Source organism: Perkinsus marinus (assembly GCF_000006405.1).
Source record: "Perkinsus marinus ATCC 50983 genomic scaffold scf_1104296950436, whole genome shotgun sequence".
NCBI lineage: Eukaryota > Perkinsozoa > Perkinsida > Perkinsidae > Perkinsus > Perkinsus marinus.
The window spans coordinates 169,420-197,155 of NW_003209596.1; the positions used below are offsets into that span (position 1 = coordinate 169,420).

The 27,736-nt window shown below is 49.3% G+C and overlaps 9 protein-coding genes across 9 annotated transcripts; 5 read left to right on the top strand and 4 right to left on the bottom strand.

The window, feature by feature from the left end:
* Positions 1-1,550: 1,550 nt before the first annotated feature.
* On the top strand, positions 1,551-3,498 carry Pmar_PMAR018512 (hypothetical protein; the record flags this gene model as incomplete). The annotated part of the gene is made up of 2 exons (XM_002778027.1): positions 1,551-1,666; positions 1,719-3,498. 2 exons carry the CDS (start codon positions 1,551-1,553, stop codon positions 3,496-3,498), a joined length of 1,896 nt encoding a protein of 631 aa, XP_002778073.1.
* A 2,129-nt stretch (positions 3,499-5,627) lies between these two features.
* Pmar_PMAR018513 (multiprotein bridging factor type 1, putative) lies at positions 5,628-6,209 on the bottom strand (the record flags this gene model as incomplete). The annotated part of the gene is made up of 4 exons (XM_002778028.1): positions 5,628-5,724; positions 5,768-5,892; positions 5,943-6,086; positions 6,120-6,209. The coding sequence occupies 4 exons, from the start codon at positions 6,207-6,209 to the stop codon at positions 5,628-5,630; spliced, it is 456 nt and encodes a 151-aa protein (XP_002778074.1).
* A 755-nt stretch (positions 6,210-6,964) lies between these two features.
* On the top strand, positions 6,965-10,422 carry Pmar_PMAR018514 (hypothetical protein; the record flags this gene model as incomplete). Its single annotated transcript, XM_002778029.1, has 4 exons — positions 6,965-7,285; positions 7,433-7,589; positions 7,971-10,337; positions 10,382-10,422. The coding sequence occupies 4 exons, from the start codon at positions 6,965-6,967 to the stop codon at positions 10,420-10,422; spliced, it is 2,886 nt and encodes a 961-aa protein (XP_002778075.1).
* Positions 10,423-10,521: 99 nt separating this feature from the next.
* Positions 10,522-15,951, bottom strand: Pmar_PMAR018515 (retrovirus polyprotein, putative; the record flags this gene model as incomplete). The annotated part of the gene is made up of 2 exons (XM_002778030.1): positions 10,522-15,836; positions 15,906-15,951. The coding sequence occupies 2 exons, from the start codon at positions 15,949-15,951 to the stop codon at positions 10,522-10,524; spliced, it is 5,361 nt and encodes a 1,786-aa protein (XP_002778076.1).
* Positions 15,952-16,169: 218 nt separating this feature from the next.
* Positions 16,170-17,503, top strand: Pmar_PMAR018516 (hypothetical protein; the record flags this gene model as incomplete). The annotated part of the gene is made up of 9 exons (XM_002778031.1): positions 16,170-16,332; positions 16,385-16,459; positions 16,505-16,652; positions 16,701-16,844; positions 16,895-17,025; positions 17,078-17,147; positions 17,198-17,260; positions 17,310-17,401; positions 17,449-17,503. The coding sequence occupies exons 1-9, from the start codon at positions 16,193-16,195 to the stop codon at positions 17,501-17,503; spliced, it is 918 nt and encodes a 305-aa protein (XP_002778077.1). The 5' UTR covers positions 16,170-16,192.
* Positions 17,504-17,773: 270 nt separating this feature from the next.
* Positions 17,774-18,295, bottom strand: Pmar_PMAR018517 (multiprotein bridging factor type 1, putative; the record flags this gene model as incomplete). Its single annotated transcript, XM_002778032.1, has 4 exons — positions 17,774-17,810; positions 17,854-17,978; positions 18,029-18,134; positions 18,189-18,295. 4 exons carry the CDS (start codon positions 18,293-18,295, stop codon positions 17,774-17,776), a joined length of 375 nt encoding a protein of 124 aa, XP_002778078.1.
* Positions 18,296-19,002: 707 nt separating this feature from the next.
* Pmar_PMAR018518 (hypothetical protein) lies at positions 19,003-19,981 on the top strand (the record flags this gene model as incomplete). Its single annotated transcript, XM_002778033.1, has 7 exons — positions 19,003-19,134; positions 19,183-19,326; positions 19,377-19,507; positions 19,556-19,625; positions 19,676-19,738; positions 19,788-19,879; positions 19,927-19,981. The coding sequence occupies 7 exons, from the start codon at positions 19,003-19,005 to the stop codon at positions 19,979-19,981; spliced, it is 687 nt and encodes a 228-aa protein (XP_002778079.1).
* A 327-nt stretch (positions 19,982-20,308) lies between these two features.
* Pmar_PMAR018519 (26S protease regulatory subunit, putative) lies at positions 20,309-22,382 on the top strand. Its single transcript, XM_002778034.1, has 14 exons — positions 20,309-20,458; positions 20,508-20,590; positions 20,636-20,725; positions 20,780-20,874; positions 20,920-20,995; positions 21,047-21,115; positions 21,244-21,370; positions 21,418-21,529; positions 21,577-21,684; positions 21,732-21,769; positions 21,814-21,927; positions 21,979-22,106; positions 22,152-22,185; positions 22,231-22,382. Exons 1-14 carry the CDS (start codon positions 20,320-20,322, stop codon positions 22,356-22,358), a joined length of 1,341 nt encoding a protein of 446 aa, XP_002778080.1. The 5' UTR covers positions 20,309-20,319; the 3' UTR covers positions 22,359-22,382.
* Positions 22,383-24,818: 2,436 nt separating this feature from the next.
* Positions 24,819-27,263, bottom strand: Pmar_PMAR018520 (dc50, putative). Its single transcript, XM_002778035.1, has one exon. The coding sequence runs from the start codon at positions 27,221-27,223 to the stop codon at positions 25,484-25,486; it is 1,740 nt and encodes a 579-aa protein (XP_002778081.1). The 5' UTR covers positions 27,224-27,263; the 3' UTR covers positions 24,819-25,483.
* Positions 27,264-27,736: the final 473 nt, after the last annotated feature.

Consider the following 27,736-nt stretch of genomic DNA (forward strand, 5'->3'; position numbering starts at 1 on the left):
CAAGGAGAACCTCCTCCTCACGAGGCGCTTGCAGGACCTCACGGCTCAGCTAACCAGTTACAAACAGAAATACGAAACGGCGTAATGACGCTAGTGATGATGACCCTGTCGTGCCCTTATTGTGCGATAGTTTACGACATATTTCGTTCCTGTGTATTCGTATGGCAAATTTTACATTTTGTCATCAAAGGAGTTTTATCCTAGTGATGAGGAAAACACAAATGAAAATTATATTTGACAATTATTGCATACCACGAATATCGCGCTTTTCACTGAGTATTACGCCACTTGACGTAAAACGGGTGAAACTCCAATAAATAGTATGACTAAATATATAGATGGAGTTTCACCCGTTTTACGTGAAGTGGCGTAGTACTCTGCGAAAAAGGCGATATTCGCGGTATGCAGTAGTCGTGAAATATGTTTTTCGCACTAGTGTTTTTCATACTATGGGTGAAATCCTAGTATTTTTTATTATTGCCTCAGGACTAGGGAGGCTGATGCTCTTCGAGAAGAACTGGAAGTGTCCACGAAAAGGCTAGGGGAAGCTTCTAGACCTCAACAATACATCGCCGAAAGTCTTAAGTATGGAGGGAATCACTCGCAGATGTTTCCTCATCCTGTGGACCTCAGAAATCGAGATCTTGAGATTGCGAAGTATCGGGCACGGCTAGGCGAGGCGGAGGCGGAGGTGAGCTGCGATGTACCCAAACATTCCACATGGTTTCCTTCATATGAGATATCGAAGTTACACAAGGAGCTCGAGGGCTCACGAGAGAAGATTGCCGAGGTGGAAGGGGATATACGTCGGTTACTGTCTCTGAGAAGCAAAGGAAGCCACAAGCACTCGATGAAAACCGCGCTGCCAGGGGGAGCTCGTTCGCTCGCCTCAACTATCGCCACATTGCGATCTACTTTGCCTGTGAATGTTCAAAACAATTGTCCAGTGATACTGGAACCGTCGGGCATGCAGTAATTTGCGACTACTTTCTGTCACTGATATACTGTGTTGGGTCTTTACGGTGGCTCCATGTATTTGATAGTTGCATTGTAGCCTTTTGAATGGCGAGCCGCACGAGTAGCATTACCGCACTGGAGTCTGTCTATCGCAGGATGGGCCGTAGGGCTGCGAACATTGATGCAATTGTTGACCATCTCAGACGTCTCCGAACAGATGACTTGGTATACGGCCTCAACAGGCTAGGTTCTGCTGCTGGGGGATGTCAAGGAAAGGAGGGATTTTGGGAGGCGGCCACGATCGAGCTTCGAGGACGACTAAATGAGATGGTATTAACTCAAGGGGCTCATTCAGCTGAGACAAAAAATGTTCACCAGATGAAAATGTTCCTAAATGCAAATTCGAAAGGAAACTGTTGGCAGAATATGATTTTTCGCATGTGGAAAGTTGGAAATGAGTTCCTTCCTGGATGAATCGTTAGTATTAGTTGCAGTCTGAGAGAGAGGCTAGCAATTGCTTGTTTGTTCAGACCCCAACGCATCTAGGCCTCGCAGCTAGCCTTCTCTCGAGTTTGCCTTCTATCGATCATTCTATGAGGAAAGAGGTTCTATCGGCTGTAGCGATGAAGATGATGACAGGGAGCACTGCGAAGGGCAGTTCAGCAATAGACCTCAAAGATTTGTCAAGGTGTCTCCACGCGGTCGCCAAGTAATAGGCTCATGCCATGGTAGCGAGCGCCTCGTATGTAGCTTCGCTTCAGGAATGGCGATAGCAATGGGATAGGGAAATTGGTTGGCGTCAATCTGGACTCGAGATCGGTGTCATATGGGAACGCTCAGGACTGTGCTATGGCTGCTGGGGCTCTAGCCAAGGCTGGAAGCAGCGTGGAAACTCGTCGACTTATGGCCAAACTTGCCCGGAGGAGCGTTGAAGTCTCGGAAGACTTCACACCTCAGGGAATTGCTATGCTTTGTAATGCGTATGCCAAGGCCGGCGTTAGAGAAGGGGAATCTCTTATACGTTTCTTGGTGCCTAATATTGTCCTCAAGGCTGCTGAGTTCACTGGAGTCGACTGTGCAATCGTATTGAATGCCTTCGCGCGGCTGAAAATTAAGGATGAGCCCGCCCTGCAGCGGCTCAGTAAGAGAGTGACGGAGCTCTTGAGAGAGAACCATGGCGGTGGTAATAGTCTAGGTCGAGTTGCGACACAGTCACTTAACGCCATGGCGAAATTGAATTATATAGATGCCGGTTTTATACGAGCTATACTCGTTTGGTGCGAGAAGGAGTCTACTGATATTGCCAGGTGGAGCCCGCAAGACATGTCCCTTTTCTGTCATGGTATCGTCCGGGTCGGTGGTCGCCCCTCAAAGGAGCTCATATCTCGCTTGGCAGAGACGGCTTCCTCTCGAATAAGCGAGTTTGACGGTCAGGCTATCTGTCTGGTCTGGGGGGCACTGGCCGATCTCGAGGTGCCTCTCTCACTCGTGCGTAACGTGTTTGAAGTTGGCTCCAGGCGTTTGGCTGAATGTCGAAGTAAGTCAGCTAAGGACGCTGTTTATAGTCTGCATGCTATGGCCAAGGTTGGTTACTATGACTGGGCCTTCCTTGAAACAGTGGTGGTTGGGTCCTTATCTGGTAGAATGGGAGCTCTCGTGAAGCATAGCCAGCTCATTGCAATGCTGTCGCCCGACATCGCCACGTACTTGACTGGGGGCCAGCCCACCGAGCGGCAGAGGGTCGTGGCGGAGGAATTCCTGGCGAACTTGGTGGAGTTGTTACAGAGCGAGCCGAGCCTTATGGGAAAAGATCTCACGAGTGGTCAGTTGGCGATGTTCCTCCTTGGTTTGGCTAGATGCAACCATAGCAAGGCAGTGGAATTTGCCAGCGGAGTGGTACCGTTAATAGCGTCGAAAATGGCACCTGTCAGCGGTGACACGAGGCCGTTGGCTGTTGTACTCACCGCGCTAGCATTGCTTGACTTTACTCCCCAGAAGGCGCTACTAGACCTCTTGGGCAAGGCCTATTGGGAAAGGGTGGATTGGTTGGGAGATTCAGTACAGCAAATAGACCCGTGTCTCAATGCCCTTCTACGGCTAGACTTGGTTCACCGAGCTATGCCGCTTTGGAGAGGATTGCTGAAGTCGCGTATTAATTCCGCGATGGATCATAGCTCTATTGCAGCGGGTGGTGAGAAACTTGCCATCGCGGCTCATGCCGTCTCAATGGCGACCGGCGTGCTCCCGAGAGTATTCATGGGGGCATTGGTGCATCTCGATGAGGTCGGCTGTAGGCAAGTACTCGGGGCCCTCCTCGGTTCTGGGGTTAGGAACCTCGACGCGCTGCCCTTGGCAACGCTACGAGACCTGATCAAAGCGGAGGCTGGTACGCCTCGATCGGGTAATGGTAGGATCCACTCTGAAGTTGGGACGGTATTGGAGCTGCAGATGGGCCTGCCAGTCGTGAGCGAGGCTGTGGTGGCCGACCTTTTCCTCGTAGACTTGCTAATTGACGTTTCTGATTATGTTGATGTTTCATGACCCGAGGCGGAGTTTGGTTCATGTCAGTAGTTGCGAAGAACTTTGAGAAAGAAACTTCGAATTCATACAAAACGAAAGTGATCTCGTTGGGAATCTGGTGCTCCACACTGCTTTGCTCCTTGCTCGCTTTGCTTCGAAAGGTTCCAACTCGATCTCATGCGGATTTCTGATGGAAACTCGGTGTACTAACGCATGCCAAATACATCCACATACGTATTGACGATCGAGTACCAGTGGGAATGTACTTCTTCGAAGAACATTCTATTCGAACTGGATACACGAAGTCGTACAGCCATCGAGGTTGGTGATAACAACGATAAAGAATTCACCAGTATTCATAGGGACCTCGAACTCAACGATCACCAGGGAAATCGTTCACGACTATGGGGGCCGACAAACTGGCACAATCGTGTTTAGGAAGACAAAACATGTTCGCGTATCAGTTGGTCAATATTCGAGTTATGTGTAATAACCAGATAATTTTGCGGTCTGTTGTTATAGACGATTTTTACGATTATTGGATCGAAACTCATCGAAGGTGACTTGAATTGGTAGAAATGTATGAAAGCCCATTATGCACAAACTTCTGAATGGTGAGCGACTCGTGCGAAAAGTATTCCGAAGAAGAACAGGTTTCCTGGTACATCCTTATGGAAGTTTGTTATAAGAATCTCATGTACTCGATGCTATCTAATGCATGCGTGATATACGTGTCCAGTACAAAGTGAAATTTGCTAGTGTTCCACATTATGAGGCTGGACTTCCAATGTGTCATGACCCGAAATGTACTTCTGTTGGAGATTCCAACTTGGAGTTGGTCGACTTCAAGTGACTTAACACTGGCCAGATGAACGGAAACTTTCGATCAACACACAGTGAGGGGGAATAGCAATCAGCATATCAACCCATCGTCGGCACTCTCATCTCCATCTTCGGCCTCTTGAGCAGTGGAAGTCATACTCACCGTGGGGTCCCTCGGTGGTTCCAATCCCAACGGGTCTTTGAATGCAGCGCTTCTTGATGTGAGGCTCAAACTGGCCGACCCTGATTCCGACGGGCTTTGCTCTGATCTGAGGATAGACCATCGAAATGAGCACCACGGCATCGGGGAGTATTACCTCCTCGACGACTGGTCGAAATGTGATCCATCTTGGGCTGCGGAAAGGTAGTCTTCCCTGAAGAAGAGGCCACACTTGCGAAGTTCTACTTCGATTGCTAAGCTTTGCTATAAACAATCTCCGTAGTGGAGCTGAGTCTATCGTGGCAGTATATATCGACATCTTACTATTAATGCATGTTTCCAGTGGCCGATCCAGATTTGGCAGCGAATCGATAACGATGAGCGTGAATTCCTCACAGCATCGATTACGCACCGGCTCCATGCAATTTGAGTCTTATATTGAAAATTTTAGCCTTGAAGTCGTTCTGTCGTATTTACAGTCTCTAGATGGTGTGTACTGCACTTACAATTGCTGGTCTTTCTCTTTCCATCCAGGAGGCAACAGCGACTGATACGCAGGTGTGGCATCGAGAACTTTGCTGAGCGTCAAATTATGCTTCTTCACATACCTGCATGCGACATCCATCAGTGACACTCTATTCGTAGTAGTAGTACGCATAATAAGCATAGTAAGGATGCTCAGGTGACAAGAAAGGAACATAGGCCTCCATTGCTGGGTTCAGTCGGCATGCAATCTCGGTCTGTTCTCCGTGAATTCTCATGAACCTACTGTTGCCATATTATCTGTGTCAACTGATACCGGTGATATCAGTTCCGGTTCACCTTGCCGTATGATGTATGACTAGTAGTTCCCGAACAGTGACTCCCTCTGGCCTCGGAGGATCCGATACCACTCCATCAGCACATCGTGGGGGTTCGAGGAAAACAGGTAGGTAAGGCCCTACGGGTTTCTTACTCGCCATAGAGCCTCATGCAATTATTCACCGATGAGTGTCACCATCACTGACACCACTGTGCGTTAACACAATATCAAAATAACGAGAGGAGCAGGGAAAGTGTCTTGAGAGGTAAATGTCAACTCATTCCCCATCAATAATGATAGCAACTGTATAGTTACGGGGCCTAAACTATCGAGCTCCTCTTAACATTCCATGCAGTGGAGGCTCATTTAGTTGCCGGCCTTGGCCTTGGGCAGTCGAGTACCAAGAATCCTGTTGAGCTTGCTGATGATGGCTCCGTTAGGGATAGCCTTGCCAGACTCATACCTGAGCATAATAGATGAATATGGTTGCAAGTTGGGACCCGTACTCATTAATGACGGTGGGCTTCTCGTTGATTGCCTTAGCAAGATCAGCTTGACTCATCTTCTTAGCCAACCTGGCCTGCTGAAGGGCGTGTCGGAACTCAGTGCTGATATGAGGATGCTTGTACACCTATAATCACAAGACAATGAGACACCTCAGTCTTCGTGTCACTATCCTACAGCGTTGTCCTGATCGAGCTTGGCAGCATTGGCGGGAAGTCCCTCCTTGGTACTCATGTTCTGTCCACCACGCCACTTAGCGGTCACTTCAACGTCTTGACCAGTCGTGAACCGACCAAGGGTAAATAGAGAGCAGCATGGGATCTAAGTTGGTCATCACCTCCTGGCGTCGTTTACTGCAGTCCTGCTCGCTGGGTTCTTCGGCCGACCCTTGTTGAGAACCACAGGGTTCCAGTCCTGCGACACATCAGCTGCCATACGAACCATTTTATTGAGATATAAAGCTTATGTTCAACTGCAAAGATCCATTGAGTTCTTCGGGTGGTTATATGTCTCTAAGCTATCCATTTGTTTTAGCGCGCGCCATTTCGAGATTTCGCACAGGTCCCCGGATCTATCCCTGGCAGCGGTCATTTTCTATTTCGTCTGGTAGTATAGAACCGATCTCGCGAGTAAAACTGATGATCATGCTCCATGGGATTCGATCCGACTTGGGAGGCCCTCACTATCACTAGTTATCATAATAAGAACGAGTTGGGTTCCCGTCGAGATATAGTCGTTGGACTTTGTGGGAAGGGGAGCCCGTTGTAACTCCGGAACCTCTTGTTCCGCTAGAGATACGTGATACATCACTCCCCACTTCCTCAATACTCAAGTCATTACCGCTAATAGATGCCATAATCAACAGGCAGAGTAGTAGAGACATAAGGGGAAAAGATGCAATGATCAATGGCGTGACGCCCTTCTCCTTGGTGTTGCCATCGGACGGAGCGATGCGCACAATACCACGAGCGAAGAAGAGGATGATTCCTAATATTGTGTGATGAGTATCCTTAGGCTATAACTGAGCTATGTAGCTTCGAGTGCTAGCTTGTAGCATAGGTTTGATTATAGATAAGTATAAGTTCTTGTCTTGTTCGGATCCAAGGATCTCTACTTGATTATCTGCTTCTACTACTAAGCTACCTTGGAGTTGGGTTATCACTTGGAAACCTCTCTCTATCTCCAACAATCATCCGAGAATGAATTTCGAGACCGACGCCTTATCTGATACTATGATGGAATCTGAGCGTGCTCAGCGTAGACTTCGCCGTAATGAGGTTACTGAGCGTATGATCGCTCAGAGTCATGATTTTGTTTCGATTGGTGATGAAACTGATGTTGCTGGTGTTGGTGATGACCAGCTAGGTGTAGCTACTGTGGTGAATTCTGGTTTGACTGAAGCTGGTGAACGTGTTAGTGCTTCTAACCAGGATTATGTTTCTCATGCTCATAATCTTCCTGATCCTCCCCACACCACTGACGATCCTTCAAGGGGTGACTCATCTGGCCGAGGTAGACCGGTGAATGGGCGGAATAATCAGCGTTTGCCACCTCGTGTTGCTCCTCGAGTTCCTCATTCTTCGAGAAACTCTCGTTTAGAGCCAGTGAACAGTAGCTTTGCGACTGATATTGGTATGGCTCAGGTTATTTCTACCTTGGTGTCTCAGGTTGGGACGCTTGCGACCACTGTACAAGGCCTATCTCCGATCACTATCAAGAATGGGTCATATGGGTCCTCTGCTGATGCGTTGGCTCGCAAGGAAGCAAGAGCAGAGCTAGCTGTTGCTCGTTTCCCGGTGTTTGTGGGAAACCATCGATATAAGGGTAGTGGCCCATGTTGTACTACCATCAGAGGTCATTTGGCATCGTTTGACCGCTTGCTTCGTATGAATTCTATAAAAGCTGGATCTCGAGTTTCGTATTTTATGCTGCTATATTCCCTGGATGATCCTGTCCGTGCCCGACTAGATGCAGTAGTCGCTCAGTCGGGGTTATCGACGGAGTCGGTTGTTGAACCTGATGATGGTATTGACTTTGCAAACAAGTATTATTCGCTTCGTAAGTCCCTCTTATCCTGTTACTTAGACGCTATTGAGATCACGCGCCTTCGAAGAGAATGGCATAGTTTGGAGATGAAACCACAACAGCCCTTCTCCGAGTTCTCTGACCGGATTGACGAGTTGTGTGTTGGACTTTCACTGGTAGGCTCAACAGTGTCAACTGATGAGGTTTGGGATAAACTGATTACCCAATCTTGTTCTCCGTATGATGATTTGGCTCTTATGTATAAATTACAAGGTACAAGTTTGATGTTGGCCCGTTCATATTTGGTATCTCGCGCTAAATTGGTACAACAGCGCTCACAGTCTGCTGGAGTGGCTTTAGAAGCTACTCGCATTCCCTTTGACTCTTTGGCGAGTGCTGCGGAAGATGTCTCGAAGTCTGGTGGTCATGGTGACTCGGTTAAGAGTGTTACTGGGAAGGTGAATTCTCGTTCTGTGAATCTTAAGCGCTTACCCACCAATGCCTGTAGACGATGTTTCCGGGAAGGTCATCTTGCTGATGCTTGTGATAGTGAGATGCCTACAGATATATCTCTCCGATGTCTTGGTTGTGGTTTTTATGGTCATAAATTGTCTGATTGTCGTATGGCTAAGTCGAGGAAGTTATCGTGTAAGCGTTGCTCTGGTACTGGACATATGTCTTATATCTGCAGACAAGACCGAGTTGTTGAGTCCCAGGAAAGAAGATCTGCTGATCTCACTAAGAGTGAGGAGAAGGCTGTCCCCGCCGATGGAGATCAAGGTGGTAGTTCAAAGAAGAAGTCAGCCCTTCTCTCTGTAGTGGAACCTACTGCTCCTGCTGCAAGTTGGTTTTCGTTTTTGAATTGTACTACTGGTATTGAGGGATTGGATGACGGTCCTCATGATCCGTTGAAAGCTAACGTCTCACTGCGGTCATATGATGTTAATGTGGGTGATTTAGAAGTGTCAGTTATGCTCGATACTGGAGCTGGTAGATCGTTTATCCACAAGTCTGTTCGTGATTCACTGAATTCTGTTTATATCCGTGAGACTCGTGCTATATCTGCATCAGCTACTTTGGCTGATTCAACTGTCATGCGGTTCACTGAGGCTATTCGTGTGACAATTGTGACTCCACAGCCATCTGGGGCTGAAGCTGGTGTTTGGCTTTTGGTATCTCCTGTGCTCAGCTGCAATATGATTTTGGGCATGAATGCTTTGCGAAGTTTGTCGCTTCTGGTATTCGTGAGCAGCGATGCAACACTACTGAGAGCCTCTCTGACTGAAGTTGATGTCCGCCGTGCTATTTCAGACAGTGCTACTCGTATAATGACTTGTCAGGATAATCCTCCAGTTGAAGAGCAGCCTGTTGACTCGTCATCTTCTGGTTGTGCGAGTCCATTGCCTGACGACTCCTCACCTTCGTGTTGTGATTTTACGTCGCCGGACGACTGCGGAATGCCCGAGTTGCTTTATGACACACAGTTGTGCCGTATAGTTGATGGGCATGATGATGTAGAGGGGTTTAATAAGTTTGTATCTGCGACGATGTTGAATTGGGGGAGCAAGAATACACAAGATGATCTTGAGCAGTCACCTGAGTGCAATCTTGCTACCTCTTCTCCTTCGCCTTCAGATGACCAGTCTCCTTGCACTCTGCCTCCGGTATTCGGTGATGTTGGTTATGGGCAATCTACTGTATTTGTTGGTCTTACACCAGATCGTCATGTTTGCTCTGATGGCAGTACTAGAATGGCACTGCGTTATACTTATGATATTCCATGGTTATCTAATAAGAGATTGCCACGTCCCTTGAAAGAAGACTGGGCTCGTCTTTTCAAGAAGGATGCTATGTTGGTACAGAAGCTCAAGAAGGAAGGACATTTTGATGCTTATGATAATGTCTTCCGTAAATATGAAGACCAAGGAGCTATGGTGGAGATTCCTATCAAATCTGATGATTTTGCTCAGATTGATGCTGTTATACCACATTTTCCGGTTTATGCTCCGAGTGCGGTGTCTACGAAGGTTCGTCCCGTCATCAATGGTATTTATTATAGGGGTATCATCGGCAATGGTCGAGGAGATGAAGATCCGAAGGCTAATACTCTCCGTAGTACTATACCCTCTCTCACCGTGTTCCGTTGTTATGAGCACGTGTATTTGAGTGATTTGAAGATGGCCTTTTATCAGCTCGCTAATGCTCCAGCTGCTAAGTATGTTTTTTGCATTGTTTGGAACTCTCGTGTGTTTCGTCTGAGAGGTCCCGGTATGGGGGCCCCTCATGCACCATCTTGTTTGCAAGATGCGGTGTGTCGTCTAGGCAAACTTTCGGTTGCTAAATTGCCTATTCCCATTTCTAAGAAGCTCGAGTCGGAGAAGTTTGGTCGAAAATGTATCTGTTGGAAACCGTATATGGATGATGTTGTTCTTGGTGCTACTTCACGTTCACTACTTGATGTAGCTCATACGGCTTTCACTTCTGCGTGTGATCGACGAGGTTTTCCCTTCCAGCCTGCTAAGGAAAGAGATCGGCCTCCAGCTGAGGGTGAGAGCTCTGTTAGTGTGTTGGGATATGGGTGGTATCCTCAGGATGTCCTGGGTCCACAACGAGCTTCTCAACAACTTCCTAGTAGAGGAATGTTGCCAGCTAACCCGACATACTGTCGGGGGGTAGTTGTCACTCCTAGATCCATAAATAGTATCTTGCTGAGTCATCACGACAATGTCTATCACTGTATATATCCTCTCTGGCTGAGCAGCTCTATCGATTCGGAGCTGAGCTTGCCATCCGGTTCGAGGAAAGTACCAGAAGTTGAGAACTTCACTTCGGACTTAGAAACCGTAACCAGCCTTCTTTCACGCGGCTGTCTACGGAACCAGAACAGATGAGTAGGGGACGCATACGGTTCAACCTTGACCTTGTCACGCAGAGGCTCAGACACGACTCTACCAACATCAAGAGACTTTACCTGGCCGTCAAGTTCCTCGACTTCGAACATAATCATCATGTCTGGAGTGAGAGAGTTAAACTCGACCTTCATGGCCTGGTGGTCTTCTCCCGCGACGTCAGAATAGCAGGGATCAGGGCAATAGGGGACGCACTGTCCACGGCTGACAGGATCTTCCTCACCACGCAGGTAGACGAGGGAGCCATCGACGTTTCCAATACGGAAGGGGCCTAGGGCCACCCGGCCACCATAACCACGTAGCTGGACAACAAAAACCAAATCGCCCTCGTGCAGGTCGTTGCCGTAAGAGCCAGAGCGCCACTTCTCGGCGCGCGAGATAGCAGCAGCTCGGCTGCGATCTCTAGATCTTCGTTTCTGCTCAACGATGATGTTCAGCATGTTCTCGATCTTCTCCGGATCCGCCGGACCCGGATCATTATCACCGTAGACAACTTCAAGTAAGGTTTTAGGCTTCTTTCCTGTAACAATCTCATAAGGACAATAGCCACATCCATCTGCAGCAGAAGAATTATGGAGCAGTCGGGCAGCTGCGACGAGAGCCTTCAGCTGGACCGCACCGGTAATGACCTCGCCAGAACGACGAATGACATACTTAATCTCCTTTACCGCAGCCTCAGCGATACCGTTCCCTCTCGGCCAATACGGAGGTGATAATGTCCTCGTCACTTGATGACGTTCAAAGAGAGATTTCACAGTCGCCGAGCAGAAGCCTGCATCATTGTCATGGGTGATCGAATCAAACCACCCCCATCGGCTTACCCAAACATCGTAAAGGGCCAAGGCAGTCGACTGAGCAGACTTGTCATCGACCACGCACGCTTCAAGCCAGCCTGTCACCTTATCAACGACAACCAAGACATAGAGACCATTGAAGGGTCCCAAGTGATCCATAGCGACCGAGGAGAACCTTCTGGCCTCAACCGGGATAGTGGAGAAAAGGTCATACCGCGGGCTGGCAGCAGCGGCACGCGCAGCGTGTCTGGCGCACCCAACGCAAGTGCTGCAGTAGGCGTCGATGTCAGGGCTCATCTTGGGCCACCAGACTGTGCTCATCATGGCGCGGAGCATCCTTTCAGGGGAAGCATGGCCATCACCATGCGCTGCTTCCAAGGCTTGCGAGCGATCTCCTTCTGGGACATAAGTTCGGATCCCGCCCTTGGAGTCTTGGTAGACCCAGTCCGGATCAACTCTCCGTACTCGATTAGAATTAACGAGACCGATAAGCTCAGGAGGTACATCTTCCTCAAGTCTTTGACCCGCAACAGGGAGCACGGCCACGCCATCGTCAGTTGAAAGGCTGTCGTTCATGAGAGCCTCGTCGTCTTCCTCAGAGCACAGTGAGCTATTGTCGAAGTTATCAGACACCAATACAGCTGTTGTACTGTACACCCCCATAGTGTCAGTATCAGCCTCGGCGAGAACTCTCGAAAACATATCCGATAGGCAGTTCTCAGAGCCACGACAGTGAAATATTCTGACGAATGGGAGCACATCAACAACGCTCTCGACCCATCGACACCAGCGTTTATACCGGACTTGATTACGGGTGAACTCGGAGTAGTCAGGGACAGCCTGAACTTTGTGAATGGCAACTGCACTGTCGGAGTGAACAACGACAGGCGCTCGTCTCCCGCTTTTGGTAGGGATTAGCAGCAGCACCCTCGCTCTGCGGAGACCCTCTACCAGGGCGAGACCTTCACAGTCAAAGGTTGCATAACGTTTTTCATGCCCACGGAGACGACGGCTGCCGACCATAAGCACAGCACCATGTTCAGCCAAAATGTCCGGCGTCGGGCCAGAGTACTCAGAGTTTAGATCACCCATATCCGAGAGTGCGCCTGGGCACTCACCGAAACGTACTCTCCACAATACATAGGATATCCCACAGTCGCTGGCATCTGTCTGCAACACAAAGCCTTCGCCCTCCTCGAGCTCAGAGTCGATCGGTTGAAAAGCGAAGACATGCTGCCGCAAGGCCGATCTCAGCCAATCAAAGGCAGCATCATGCAGGTCGGTCCATTTGTAGGGCTTATTCTTCCCGAGAATATCTTGTAAGGGAGCAAGATTCACTTGTAACTCACCTTGACCATAAGCCGCTCTTAGGTAGTTGATAGTCCCCAACAATGACTGTAGCTGCTGCCTATTGAGAGGTCTAGGGAGTGACTCCAGAGCCGCCACAGCCGCTGGCTCCGGTTGCCACCCATTGGATGACAGTCTCATTCCGAGAAAGCCGATGATGTCGGTAGGAGGTTGAGTTTTCTCAGGGCTGATGGGAATATGGTAGTCCGCCAGACGCTTACAGATAATCTCGAGAACAGCTCTCGTAGTTTCTACAGAACAGCCGCATATCAATATATGGTCGACAAAGGTCAGAACGACAACTCGTCCCTTGAACTTATCGAGCTCAGATATACCAGATAGGATCCAGTGTATTTGACGACTCCACCAATATGGAGCCGTGCACAGGCCTTGCGTAAGAACCTTCCACCGGAAGGTATGGTATCCCAAGGTAGCGCCTAGAAGCTCAGAAGACTGCGGAGACACTCGTACCGTGTAGAAGGCATCCTTCACATCCAACGAAGCAAAGGAGGTAGCCCAACGAGGAATCTGAGCTAGTAAGTGCTCAGTATGGGCCTCATCGGGGAAGCAATAAACCGGTAGACGTTTGTTGACAGATCTTAGATCCGTCAACAACCTCCACGCGCCGCTTTTCTTGCGCTTCAGAAAGCATGGGGAGATCCACTGATCAGGTGGACCGTCTTTGTCGATGAACTCGATGTAGCCCTTCTTCTCATAGTCACGGAGAGTCTCCTCCGCGATCCTACGCTTTTCTGGAGCTAGTGGATACCCTCGGTGACGTATAGTGGGATGCCGTTTCTTGCACTCAATGTTGGCGACAGGTAGAGGCGGTAGCTGATCGCCTCCATTTTGCTTAACACTGATTAGTCCCAAAGAGGCCACCTGGGGGATATGTGACCTATTCAGCTTCGGGCATGGTGAGAAGACAATATCTGTCTTCGCAAAGTCAAGTTTTGCTTTCAAAAGGCGAAGGCAGTCTATCCCGGCGATGACATCAACATCCACTGGTAAATTCTTCACCAGATAGGCCTTGATCTCCAAGGTGGCAGCAGAAGGATCCGTCTTGATAAGAAGCGAGACCGGTTTCGCTGTGCAAGTTCCACCAACACCAGTGATTGTGATATCTGGCCGTGAAGGATCAACATGAGAGCAGGGAGTAGAAGAGCGATTCGACCCTACCAAAGTGACTTGGCTACCGGAATCCAGTAGTGCTCTGAAGGGTTTGGATTTTGCTCGACCATCGTAGAGGTTCACAAGTAATAGATCATGTTCTCGTAGTTGACCACTCACCTCCCCGGCGATGCTGTTATGTCCGTCCCCTGAACTCGCCGGCACGGCATATGAAACCGCGACCGCCGTAGATACGAAGTGGGATGTACACTGCGGATCACCACACTGGTCTTGCTGTGGGCTCCCATCTTTCTCAATAGCGACACTGCTCTTCACCACTCTCTTCGGACATTCCGAAGCTCGATGACCTTTCTCGTTGCAGTCAAAACAGCGGCCCTCCTTGAACGCTAGGTCCTTCTTAGGATCACGCTTGTTGTTCTTGACGTCAACCTTGGTAGGTTTGGCGCTACCCTGAGAGAATTTGCCATCAGCGACCTTGTGCTTCTTCTTATTACGGGCCTTTCGTGACCCGTCAGGTTGCTTCTGGTCGGTGTCACCCGACTTGGCTAGGCCTTGAGGAGCATGGGGATCTACATTAGGGTCGCCGCTTGGACTGTAGTATAATTCAGGTCCCACTCCTCGCTGCTCAAGCGCTTCCGATTTCAGTGCTGACAACTCAGCCTTCGGCAGCACACGGAGAGCCAGTCCTGACTCTCTCATACACATGACAGTTTCGTAGAACGCGTCGTAGTCGCCTGCCACCGACAGCTTACTCCACCACAAGGTCATGAGGCGTCGCCATGATGCGTTAGACAGCATAGCGCTCAGCAGTCTGTCTCGACGTTGAGGCCACGTGATACCACCATTGGTCACAAGTAGCGTCCATAGCTCTTCCTCTTCCCCGAGGAGAGAACATAGGGTGTCATTCTCGACAGCTACGATAGATGACCAACCCGCCATGACTTTGGCGATAGAGATCTTCGGCCGTTCATCATTGATGGCCTTCCGAACCAACTCGATCCATTCGCGGATCACGGTGGTATACTCCACGTAGTCACTCTTGAACTGAGAACGTTGGTGTTCGGATGCCTTCGTCAGGTCACAGCCATGCCATTTGTGCCATCCCGCTGCCGCAAGGTAGTTCGACTGCGAGCACACCGAAACCAAGCAACGTCGTAGAGCAGAGGTAACAGATAGCGGGAAAAGGTAGACCAAGGTGAGTAGTTCGACAGTCGGGCTAGCCCTAGAAGCTGAGAGAGATCTGTCGAGTTTGTCGCAGAAATCACCAAACTTTTTCGATCGGCTGGTAGCATCGACTTGACGTGGGGTTTTCTTGCTGTGCTTGGCACTTCTAGAGCACGGAGAGTTAGGTAGATAACCGATATCCCAGTTCTCACTGAACTTGTTGATATTGGTGCCAAGAGCTTGGCCATCTCGACCGATAAGAGAGGTCGTCGATGAAATCCAAGGGTTTTTGCCTACCCCCAAGATAGTGACTAGGAGCTCGTACGTACTCATCATTAGAGCACCCTCTAGGCGAGGTAAGGACAAGTTCGCATCCCCAGCACGAGGGTCGGCCTCGGCCATCAACGCATCAATGGCCGCCAAGTTGCGCTTAGTGTGATTCGGCACACCTAGCGGTGGTAGCAAGATATCCGATGACAGGGGAGTAGACTGACGGCTCCCATATCTCTCATGATCATCCCTCTCCGAGGCTTTGTCATCTTCGTCAGGGCCATCATCAGACTCGGTGCCGTTGTCGTGGCTCTCCTCTTCCTCATAGTCATCAGCGATGTCTTGCCCATGACCCGTCCTAGTAATGATAGCCGATACCATGGTGTCGGGAACGGGGCAGGGTGGTTGCACATCCTCGAAGGCAACGTTCCCTGCCCCACGGTGGGTGCCAATTGTAACTCCGGAACCTCTTGTTCCGCTAGAGATACGTGATACATCACTCCCCACTTCCTCAATACTCAAGTCATTACCGCTAATAGATGCCATAATCAACAGGCAGAGTAGTGGAGACATAAGGGGAAAAGATGCAATGATCAATGGCGTGACGCCCTTCTCCTTGGAGACAGTACGCATGTCATTGCGCGGAGTAACCGATAACAAGTTCGGTGGAAAAGTAAAGACATACAACTGATAGCATTGTCGTGATGACTCAGGAAGATACTATTTATGGATCTAGGAGTGACACCCGTGTCTGTCCTACTTCTCTGCAGTGGTGAAGTTATTAGCAATGCGGCCGCCACCAAGATCAGGTCGGGAGCTCCCTAGATATCTGGGCACGCCCTCTAGCCTACCAACACGGAATGGGGAGGCAGCACCGGAGGCGATCAGCTTGCATAGTGGCATGGTGGAAGAAGGAGGCTCAGAGAGGTCATGCCACTGTTTCCGTCATCTCACAAAAGTCATAGCATCTCCATTCCAGGCGCCAGTCCTTCCTGCTAGCCACTCAGTCGGCGATCACCAGAGTCAGACCACGACTTGATGACTTTAGTTTCGGGTAGGGTAGTATCAACTACTGGTGTTGTGGTTGATAACGTGGTAGGAGTTGGACGCAAGTCATGGAGCTTGCCAACGACTGCATACCTCAGCGGCCTGCACAGTTGTGGGTGTCAGAAAGGCTCTTACATGATTCTGAGCAGTTGGCCATCGCCAGTGCTCTCTTCATGGGAATTGCATTTGCTGGGCTAATGGTAGTATGCTGAATACAAGTAGATGTGATGAGAGTATCGTCTCGGTAGGTTCCATCTGTCGATTGGCTGGAGCGTTCGGAGCAATACGCTATGATTGTCGCTCCCATATACGTCACTTTTATGAGCCTTTCGGGTCTGTCCGCCCTCTGCAGCGTCACGGCCTCATATGCTCGTAGTCTGGCATTTAATAAGGTGACCATCATCACCTACCATACCTCATCTTCCTCTCAACCTACGAGTAGGTACCTTACCCTATGCTACCCCGTTTCGTGGCCGAGCTCAAGTCCGGTGGCTATTGGATGTTCTTTCGCGAACCAGCCTTCTGGTTCCTCACCAGTGCTACTAGTCTCGTTTGCGGTCTGGCATGTGGCGCGTAGGTATCTGTTCAGGCCCTCTTCTCAAACGTATTCGCTTTACATTTTCAGGGCCCTTCTATATGGTCTGAAGCATGCCCTTGTGGCTCTGGTGCTTTTTTTGTTAGTACTATTTTGCCAGGTAAAAGGTTCCTATCTGTCCATGTTTCGGATCATGACTCAATTTTCCAGGCGTACATTTGGATCTGGTGGCCAAGGATGTTGAGGTCCCATCAGGAGGAGATGCTCGCGGAGGTAGTACCTGCTTGGCCAGTGTTATCAACAAGCCCATGCATGGTATCAGGTTCGAGAACGCGAATTCGCCCGCTCCCAGAGGAGGTTCAAAACGAGCCGCAGTTCAGCTAGTACGGATATGGGCGCAAGGACGTTCAACAGGTCGGTACTGTGTAATGCGCTTAACAGCGACTTGCTCTTTTCCGCAGTTATCGTGACGAGGGTCTTAGCGGCGAATTCGGTTCCGTGATGGGGATGGTTTGATATAAGGGAATCCACTCATTTTATTCGTCCTCGTTCCTATCACGCGGACTGTCACATTTTCAGTCATTGTTGATAACAGACAGACACAATCTCACAGAAGGGGTCGTGGATGTAATCGTTTGACAATATTTCATTTACTTAACTCACTTGTGATTGTTACAACCAGGAGAACGGCATCGTTTTTTTATGCTGGTCTCCCTCATTTTCTCCTATCGACGACCGCATACATTGGTTTGTTCCATCTACAGAGGATTGTGTTCGCGGGATCATCTAGGCTCCGTTAGGGATTGCCTTGCCAGACTCATACCTGAGCATAATAGATGAAAATGGTTGCAAGTTGGGACCCGTACTCATTAATGACGGTGGGCTTCTCGTTGATTGCCTTAGCTAGATCAGCTTGACTCATCTTCTTAGCCAACCTGGCCTGCTGAAGGGCGTGTCGGAACTCAGTGCTGATATGAGGATGCTTGTACACCTATAATCACAAGACAATGAGACACCTCAGTCTTCGTGTCACTATCCTACAGCGTTGTCCTGATCGAGCTTGGCAGCATTGGCGGGAAGTCCCTCCTTGGTACTCATGTTCTGTCCGCCGCGCCACTTAGCGGTCACTTCAACGTCTTGACCAGTCCTGAACCGACCAAGGGTAAATAGAGAGCAGCATGGGATCTAAGTTGGTCATCACCTCCTGGCGTCGTTTACTGCAGTCCTGCTCGCTGGGTTCTTCGGCCGACCCTTGTTGAGAACCACAGGGTTCCAGTCCTGCGACACATCAGCTGCCATACGAACCATTTTATTGAGATATAAAGCTTATGTTCAACTGCAAAGATCCATTGAGTTCTTCGGGTGGTTATATGTCTCTAAGCTATCCATTTGTTTTAGCGCGCGCCATTTCGAGATTTCGCACAGGTCCCCGGATCTATCCCTGGCAGCGGTCATTTTCTATTTCGTCTGGTAATACGATCTCGCGGATAAAACTGATGATCACAGCACATGTTCCATGGGGTTCGATCCGATTTGAGAGGCGCTCACTATCACTAGTTATCATAATAAGAACGGGTTGGGTACCCGTCGGGGTATAGTCGTTGGACTTTGTGGAAAGGGGAGCCCGTGTCTGTCCTACTTCTCCGCAGTGGTGAAGTTATTTGCAATGCGGCCGCCACCAAGATCAGGTCGGGAGCACCCTAGATGTCTGGGCACGCCCTCTAGCCTACCAACACGGAATGGGGAGGCAGCACCGGAGGCGATCAGCTTGCATAGTGGCCAGGTGGAAGAAGGAGGCTCGGGTGCAGGGACTGACCATTCAGAGAGGTCATGGCACTGTCTGCGGTATCTCACAAATATCATAGCATCTCCATCCCAGGCGCCAGTCCTTCCTGCTAGCCACTCAGTCGGCGATCACCAGGGTTAGACCACGACTTGATGACTTTAGTTTCGGGTAGGGTAGTATCAACTACTGTCGTTGTGGTTGATAACGTGGTAGGAGTTGGACGCAAGTCATGGAGCTTGCCAACGACTGCATACCTCAGCGGCCTGCACAGTTGTGGGTGTCGGAAAGACTCTTACATGATTCTGAGCAGTTGGCCATCGCCAGTGCTCTTTTCATGGGAGTTGCATTTGCTGGGCTTATGGTAGTATGCTGAATACAAGTAGATGTGATGAGAGTATCGTCTTGGTAGGTTCCATCTGTCGATTGGCTGGAGCGTTCGGAGCAATACGCTATGATTGTCGCTCCCATATACGTCACTTTTATGAGCCTTTCGGGTCTGTCCGCCCTCTGCAGCGTCACGGCCTCATATGCTCGTAGTCTGGCATTTAATAAGGTGACCATCATCACCTACCATACCTCATCTTCCTCTCAACCTACGAGTAGGTACCTTACCCTATGCTACCCCGTTTCGTGGCCGAGCTCAAGTCCGGTGGCTATTGGATGTTCTTTCGCGAACCAGCCTTCTGGTTCCTCACCAGTGCTACTAGTCTCGTTTGCGGTCTGGCATGTGGCGCGTAGGTATCTGCTCAGCCCCTCTTCTCGTATTCGCTTTACATTTTCAGGGCCCTTCTATATGGTCTGAAGCATGCCCTTGTGGCTCTGGTGCTCTTTTTGTTAGTACTATTTTGCCAGGTAAAAGGTTCCTATCTGTCCATGTTTCGGATCATGACTCAATTTTTCAGACGTACATTTGGATATGGTGGCCAAGGATGTTGAGGTCCCATCAGGAGGAGATGCTCGCGGAGGTAGTACCTGCTTGGCCAGTGTTATCAACAACTCCATGCATGGTATCAGGTCCGAGAACGCGAACTCGCTCACTCCCAGAGGAGGTTCAAAACGAGCCGCAGTTCAGCTAGTACGGATATGGGCTCAAGGACGTTCAACAGGTCGGCACTGTGTAATGCGCTTAACAGCGACTTGCTCTTTTCCGCAGTTATCGTGACGAGGGTCTTAGCGGCGAATTTGGTTCCGTGATGGAGATGGTTTGATATAAGGGAATCCACTCATTTTATTCGTCCTCGTTCCTATCACGCGGACTGTCACATTTTCAGTCATTGTTGATAACAGACAGACACAATCTCACAGAAGAGATTGTGGATGTAATCGTTCGACAATATTTCATTTACTTAACTCACTTGTGATTGTTACAACCAGGAGAACGGCATCGTTTTTTACGCTGGTCTCCCTCATTTTCTCCTATCGACGACCGCATACATTTATTTTTTTCATCGGGAGAGGATTGTGTTCGCGGGATCATCACGGGTGAGATCCGGCGTAGGTTTTTTGATCCTTCTCATTTCCAGTCACTTTTTGATCAGTATTGAGCATGGGAAATATACCAGGAGGAATGGGAGGCCCTGGAGGGCCGGGTGGTGGTGATAAGAAGAAACAGGACAAGTCGAAGAAGAAGGGACCTGCTCCTCCACCAGCGCACTTTGGCAGGAGGAAGAAGCGCGTTAATAAGGGTAGTTCGAGATGCATTAGATTTAGTGACAGTACCTGGTTAACGGCTAGGTCCACCTGGCATGTCGAAGATACCCACGGTAGTTCCCACGAGCAAGTGCAGGCTCCGAATGCTCAAGCTGGATAGGATCAAGGTAAGTTCGTCGTTGGTCGCGTTAGAGGAGAGGCGCTTGTCTTAGGATTACCTGCTGATGGAGGAGGAGTTCATCAACAGGCAAGAGGCCATGAAAGTTGGCGGAGAGGATAGGACTGAGGAGGAGAGGAACAAGGTGGTGCTGGAGGCCCAGGTTCGTTCCCGGCATCTGGCAACTTTTCTGTTTTAGGTTGATGAGATCCGTGGCAAGCCGATCAGTGTTGGCAACCTGGAGGAGCTCATAGACGACAGCCATGCCATCGTCTCTACCTCCAATGGCCCCGAGTAGTACAGTGTTCCCTGCTGTTATTGCTCACTACTATCCCTCAGGTTTTACGTCAACATTCTCTCCATTGTTGATCAAGATCAGCTCGAGCCAGGCAGCTCAGTACTCCTCCATAACAAAGTAGGTCTATAAGCCTAGCCTCCCAACTCGGTCACTTCTGCTTGCCTTCAGTCTATGTCTATCGTGGGTATACTAGCTGATGATGTTGACCCGTTGGTCAGCGTTATGAAGGTTGACAAGGTGGGTGCCTCGGCATAAGCTCATCGTTTAGTTCTCACTGAATGAAACAATAGTGTCAGTCCGCGGTGACTGATCATGAGAATACTCGACCGATTGATGGTTTTTTGGAATTGATAGTTGACTTTCAGGCGCCTCTCGAGTCTTATAGTGACATAGGTGGTCTGGAGCAGCAGATTCAGGAGATCAAGGAGGCCGTGGAACTCCCTCTGACACATCCGGAGTTGTATGAGGATATTGGTATCAAGCCTCCGAAGGGTAACCATCATCATGCTCATCTCCAGATCCTATTTGCTGTTCATCAGGTGTGATCTTGTATGGGGCGCCGGGAACAGGGAAGACACTGTTGGCGAAGGCAGTGGCGAACGAGACCAGCGCGACCTTCCTCAGGGTCGTGGGTTCCGAGCTCATTCAGAAGTACGTGCACACTGGATGGTCGGTGGGGTCCATAGAGCCGTGTATAGGTATCTTGGTGATGGCCCTAAACTGGTACGAGAAATGTTCCGAGTGGCTAATGAGCAAGCGCCGTCGATTGTCTTCATAGACGAGATCGATGCTGTCGGCACCAAACGGTAGTAGTTCGTGTGCACTCAGAGAAGTTTTCTGATGATGTTGGTAGATACGATACCACATCGGGAGGGGAGAGGGAGATCCAAAGTGAGTGATGGTCATTCTGGCTTTCCATCTGCGACTTTTCGTAGGAACCATGCTCGAGCTGCTCAATCAGCTCGATGGCTTTGATCAATCGGCTGATGTGAAGGTCATCCTCGCAACGAACAAAATTGAAAGTCTGGATCCTGCTCTATTGAGGCCTGGTAATCTTGGGGGTGATACTGTGGTTACACTCGAGATATGATTCTGCATAGGTCGGATCGATCGTAAGATTGAGTTCCCCTTGCCGGACATCAACACTAAAAGACGCATCTTCCAAATCCATACCTCGAAAATGACTCTAGCTGATGACGTGGACTTGGAAGAGTTTGTCCACAGCAAGGTGAGCTCGAGGGGTTCTGTCTACGTTGTGAATTGTACTTCTTAGGACGACTTGAGCGGAGCTGATATCAAGGCCATCTGTAGGGCGACAGAATCGAGGTTGTGATTAATGGTCATCTGGGTAGGTACTGAAGCCGGTATGTTGGCACTGCGTGAGCGTCGCATGCGTGTGACTGCTGAGGATCTGAGGAAGGCTCGAGAGAAGGCACTGTATCGCAAGAAGGGAAATATCCCTGAGGGAATGTATCTGTAATATTCCTGCGATAGAGTTGAGATACTGAGTGAGTTTCATAGCGGAAAATAAGGCTTGTTGTGTTTTGAGTGAAGTTGGGCGTTAAGCGAATTGAAGTACTTGACGACAGACATTGCATACCCGAGAACGGTCAAATCCAAATAAGTTGATAAAACATCTCAGTTAGCCGAAGCCGTCTTCAATGGCACATTCAATGAATAAAGGAGCTGATACCAAGGGTCTCTATTTGAGATGGTGAACCATCTTGGACAGACACAACTCTCGTACGTTGGTACCACGTAGTTGATACTAACGAAAGCATCTTCATCTCCAGTGAAGAAATCTATGGGTCTGTTGAGGATATCCATACACATATCGATAGTTCGGCACTGGGGATTCGCCAACCAATGGAGAAGTTTTAGCCACATGTAGACTGTTCACCTGCCCACTTGTGACCAGGGTGTCCGAGGATGCCCGCGGGCATCCCAAATTCATCTGGATAGCACGGCCACATCACTCCATTTACATCGCCCCACCTGCGATGTCTTATAGTGCAAACTTCTACGTATTGCTTAGAGCGAGATGCTCTTATACGCATAGTTGCGTTTTATCAGTAGTATCCCGTTGACACCTAGCTGCACTCAACTTGAGTGACTCAAGTGTAACACAACTCGTCTATCTTCACGTCAGAAATACATGACAGTAAGGAATTCGCCATGGCACAGCACTGGAACACCATGATACTGATAGCCCTTAGCAACAAGGCGGTTCACCTCTCTTTTCGGCATCAGCGGCTAACTCCGCCTCCGAAGCCTGACGGAGTGCACACTATGTTATACTACAGACAATGGGTACTACAACGTTCAGAGTAGTTTAGGCTCTAGGTCAGCCAGTTGCAAGGAAGGATCTTCACTGAGCGTGATCCGAGCTCATCATGATCGAGCACACCAAACTGGCCCTCAACCGTTTGGTAGATCTTTCTGAGCTTTTTTAACCTGCGGAAAATCAGAGGTACGCGAGCGCGACCGTCCCGATTCCTTTCGGATTCCATCGCTTCGTGATCCATCAGGAGCTGAGCCTGCTGCCTGTAAACCTACAACAGCCACCGTGCGTTCACACCCCACTACTACACCTGCAGACCGTTTTCCATCACGACAGCTTCTCTCTGGTCACCTAACTCCTCCTCTACGTCCAGTAGTATCGCTTCATCAATCTGCAAACACCGAAATAGTCCCTCCAGGAGTACGATGTGCCCACACCAGGGACGTTGAGACCATTCCTCGCGCTGTCCCGCCATCCACACAGTGCACTGCGAGCTGCGATGATCTGCTCCAGTCGAGCAATATAACCATGCACGTCATTGCGCATAGCCTATCGCAGACTTGGCCAACTGAGACGCTGCGCCTAAAGTGCCCCCAACATCATCCCTGGATCCGCCTTTATCAGTACTCACCTGACGCACTTCGTGAGGTAGGCGCTGAACTTGGTCACCTTATCTCAGTGGCTGGCCACATATATGCCGCAGATGCCAGAGATACGGAATTCGAGCGCTGAAATCATATACCACGAAGTGATCCGCAACACCGTACATGTAGGAAGAAATACCCCCTATATTCAGCCATTAGATGGTCCTCCTCTACACTTAGCTGTTGTTTGTCACGCTTCAGCCCATGAGGGCATCGAGAACGTCTCCCATTGATGTTGTAGTAGCTCCGAATGAGCCCCCTGTCCACCCTCTGTCACGTTCCCTAGGACCATTCAGCTCATCCTACTTGGAATGCATATTCGCGATATTAGTATCCTCGATGAAGTCTTGCGGAACTACAAAGAGCAGAGATGTTAGTCGCGGGGAGAATGCCTTTGTCATTCCCTGTGACATGAGGCCACCATCTATCTGAGTACACCCTCTCCTCCAGCACACGTAGGCAAACTAACAGTCACAATACAAGATGAGAGTGCTCTTCTATCGCCGTTTACAAAGCCCTACTTATCTGGTCCACTATTAATGTAAGAGCATCGACGAGAACCTAATACAAGATCCTATCATCAGGGCAGTCAGAAATGGTGACAAAGCTGACGATGTACTAATTCGTGTCCTCTATATATTCGTTGCGCATATGCATCTAGAACATTGATCTGTCATCAGCTGCACGGCTACCCTCCTCACTAGTCTGCCAACAATCCCAACCTCACATTACTACCTTGTGTCTCTGGTCAAGGATAGCGAATACCTTGTTGATATTCGAGGAGGTTGGACTTGTTCACAGATGTTCTATCACCAGAATAAAGCGAGCGTCATGGACCGTTACTTGCGGCGACAGTTGATCGAGTTGTCCTAATGAGAAACTCATGTGCAGAGGAGGAACGTTGGATCTGTGCACGATCTCTTCCAGGCCTCCCACTATACGTGATGTACACTTTTAACCTTCTATTTGGTTCACTCGCCCCGTGAATGCAGCTAACAACGCAATACGAGTAACGCGATACAGATAGTTATAGTAATGGTGATGGTTCTGATGAAGGCTACGACAATATGAACCAACAACAGTGCTCGGGTATTTCCTCTTGTAGTGCCTAGTATTGCGAAGGTAGCAGTGGTGAGAGAGCCACTAAGGCAAGGAGACCGCCTTCATCTATCACAGGATAGACACTAAATCCAACTATTAGGGCTCGGCAAAGAATTAAGTCTCGCAAAGGAATTTTGGGAGTGACGACGACGAAGGCCGAATAGAGAGAGTTGAGTGGATAAGGCTCATGTATATATGGTAACAATAATAGTAGCAATATAGGAAGACCGCAGACTATGCCAGCTTGCCTCAGAAACACTGATGATTCTGTACCGGTGGTATTCTGACTATCAACATCACGACAAGATGAATGACAGATATGAGGCCGACCAAAACCTACCACATCAACTGAATATGATTGACAAACATGATAGCATGACTGCGGTAGCCTGTGTACGATTACTCCCAAAACTTGGCGGCGGGAAGGATGATGATGATGATAACAGCAGAGGGACATGAATATCATTGTACAGCAAATTACAGGAGCAAGTCAGGAGCAATAGGAAGGCACGAGCCTGACTACGGTTACAGCCCTTACACATGTGCTAGAACACTGGCACTGAGGAAACATCATCATCATCAGTTTGATGAGTAATATTTGACAGCGACAGGTACTCCGTCGATCTCATGAGATGTCTCAAAAACGGCCTTGGGGACATCGTGTTCGAAGAGGCAAAAACCGAAGCCTCTGCTTTTACCAGAGGTCCGGTCCATCACCACTGAAGCATCCTTGACCACGCCAAACTTGGAGAAATGATCACGAAGGACCCCACTGGTAGTGCTGCGTCCCAAACCACCAATGAATATCTTATGGCTCTCCTTACCCCTAGAAGATGCTGTACCATGAGACTTCCGATTATTAGAGCCAGATGCTCTAACCGTCTCCTCCTGCTCCATACGGGATCGGATGATCTCCTCGACATGAGGATCGGGCTTCGGGAAAGGAATCCATCGTCCAGTTGCATCGGCAATTAAAGGTCTATACTCTTCCGCAATAGGAGAGTTCCTATAGTGCTCAACGTTCTTGTCAAACCCCTGGACTCGCGCCCAACATACTTGACAGATTTTATGAGAATTCTGGGCTGGCAATCTGTAGTTAGAGAATGTTCTCTTGAACTCGAGGGCTCTCGAATGTTGACGGAAATTGAGGAAAGCGTAGCCAACGTTACATTTATTCCTGAAATCTATAGGTAAATAGAAGAAGTCGAAAGTGTTCTCAAAACCCATAAGATGAATCTGTTCGATCAAGGAGCGTGTATCGAACTTGTTAGGTATGTTCCTCAGCATCACTGTCGTATTATTAATATCATCATCACCCTCTTCAGGGGGAGGAGGCGGGCCAACCGCAACGCCCATCTGTGGTAGTAATCCGATATAGTCACTACCAGTGGACGGTCCAGAAATCATGCCCGACGGACTGTTAGTGGGGCATACGGATTGAGGAGGAGTCGATACAGAGTTACTATTCGTAGGAACAGTCATACCACCACTAGAAGCACCACGACCACCAATACCATCCTGTTGTTGACGCCTTCCACCGGCTGCTGCAATAGAGAAGAGAGCGTTGGTTAAGAGCTGATTCTGCAATCTCAATGAGTCCACGTCTTGACTCGGGCCATCAGCTGTGGCCGCAGCGGCAGCCGCACCCAGAATGGAAGCGACATCCGAGTCCCTATTACTCTCCAACCCCAATGCTGCTGATATCGTAGCGGCCAGATCCTGTGAGTCAGAGCTACCATGATCAGAGTGAGCACCATAAGAAAGAGATCCATTGCTTGCATTCATGAGATTGTCGGACAAGTAGTTGGCCTCTTCTGGTACTGAGTGCATAAGAGGAGCCCAAGATAGCCCAATCAATGGTACTTCAGATCCAGAAGTGGGGAGTTGTGAATCGATAGCCCGTCTGCCTGAAGGGAATATGCCAGGCGCTGTCTGCCCTCGAATCAGGTCCGGCATTGCCAAGTCATCAAGACCACCGGCACTGGGTTCATCAACGTTCAAGAAAGAGTTCTTCATGGAAACCCGCATATTCATGTCACAAAATAGACTATCATTATAACCCCCAAGGGTTGAAGTAGAATCGTCCAGACCAAGATTACTGTGAGAATCCGACTGTATTGGTAAGTCAAATCCAACTCTGCTCGCTGCTTTTTGCGCCGTCACCTCTTTAGGTGTACTGCACTTAAGACCACCACCAGAAGCATGATCGGTGGCACCAGCAGAAGCCTGCACTTCTTCAATGCACGAGTGACCGGGGTCAAGAGGATGACCCATCAACGACATTCTTGGCGAGGACGACGAATGCGATGAGGAAGCCATTACTCGCAGACTGTAAAGTACAAGATTGGTATACGCTGGACAAGAACGTCAACCACATTAGCGAGCGCCCGTTCAATCGATTCACGTCGCGGCTCCGAACAACACTGTGCCAGAGTCTTTCACCATTGAATAGCAATCAGAACTCTTCAATAAAACAACGGTGTAGCACTTGAGGCTTGGATCCTCCTATACCATAAACATGCAAAACTTCTTCTTCCGATGCCGGTACGATATCACCCGAAGTCCAGCGAAGAATGACCATGCAAAACCTATGCAGCAACGGCATAGTTGTGACACCCGAAACGTCTGAAGAGATTCTTAACATCAGCCCTCGTCGCACAATCACGAACGATAGTAAGGGCCTGAGGTCCTTACTCTTGAGCGACCGAAGCCCTGGGCCTCGGTCAGCATGTGTCGCTCTTATGCGTTGCTTCCCACTCATTGATTCTAATTGGCTCCCACCACTCCAATTCTACTCTTTTCAACGCATTTCTGAACCTACATCGTGCGTGA

What these genes read in the sequence shown, in the direction of transcription:
- Pmar_PMAR018520 (XM_002778035.1), bottom strand. Translation starts at nt 27,223, where the DNA reads ATGGCTTCCTCATCGCATTCGTCGTCCTCGCCAAGAATGTCGTTGATG.
- Pmar_PMAR018519 (XM_002778034.1), top strand. Translation starts at nt 20,320, where the DNA reads ATGGGAAATATACCAGGAGGAATGGGAGGCCCTGGAGGGCCGGGTGGT. An exon ending in CAGTACTCCTCCATAACAAA is followed by an intron (nt 20,996 to 21,046) that starts GTAGGTCTATAA and finishes GCTTGCCTTCAG; the next exon opens with TCTATGTCTATCGTGGGTAT. An exon ending in AGGGGAGAGGGAGATCCAAA is followed by an intron (nt 21,770 to 21,813) that starts GTGAGTGATGGT and finishes GACTTTTCGTAG; the next exon opens with GAACCATGCTCGAGCTGCTC.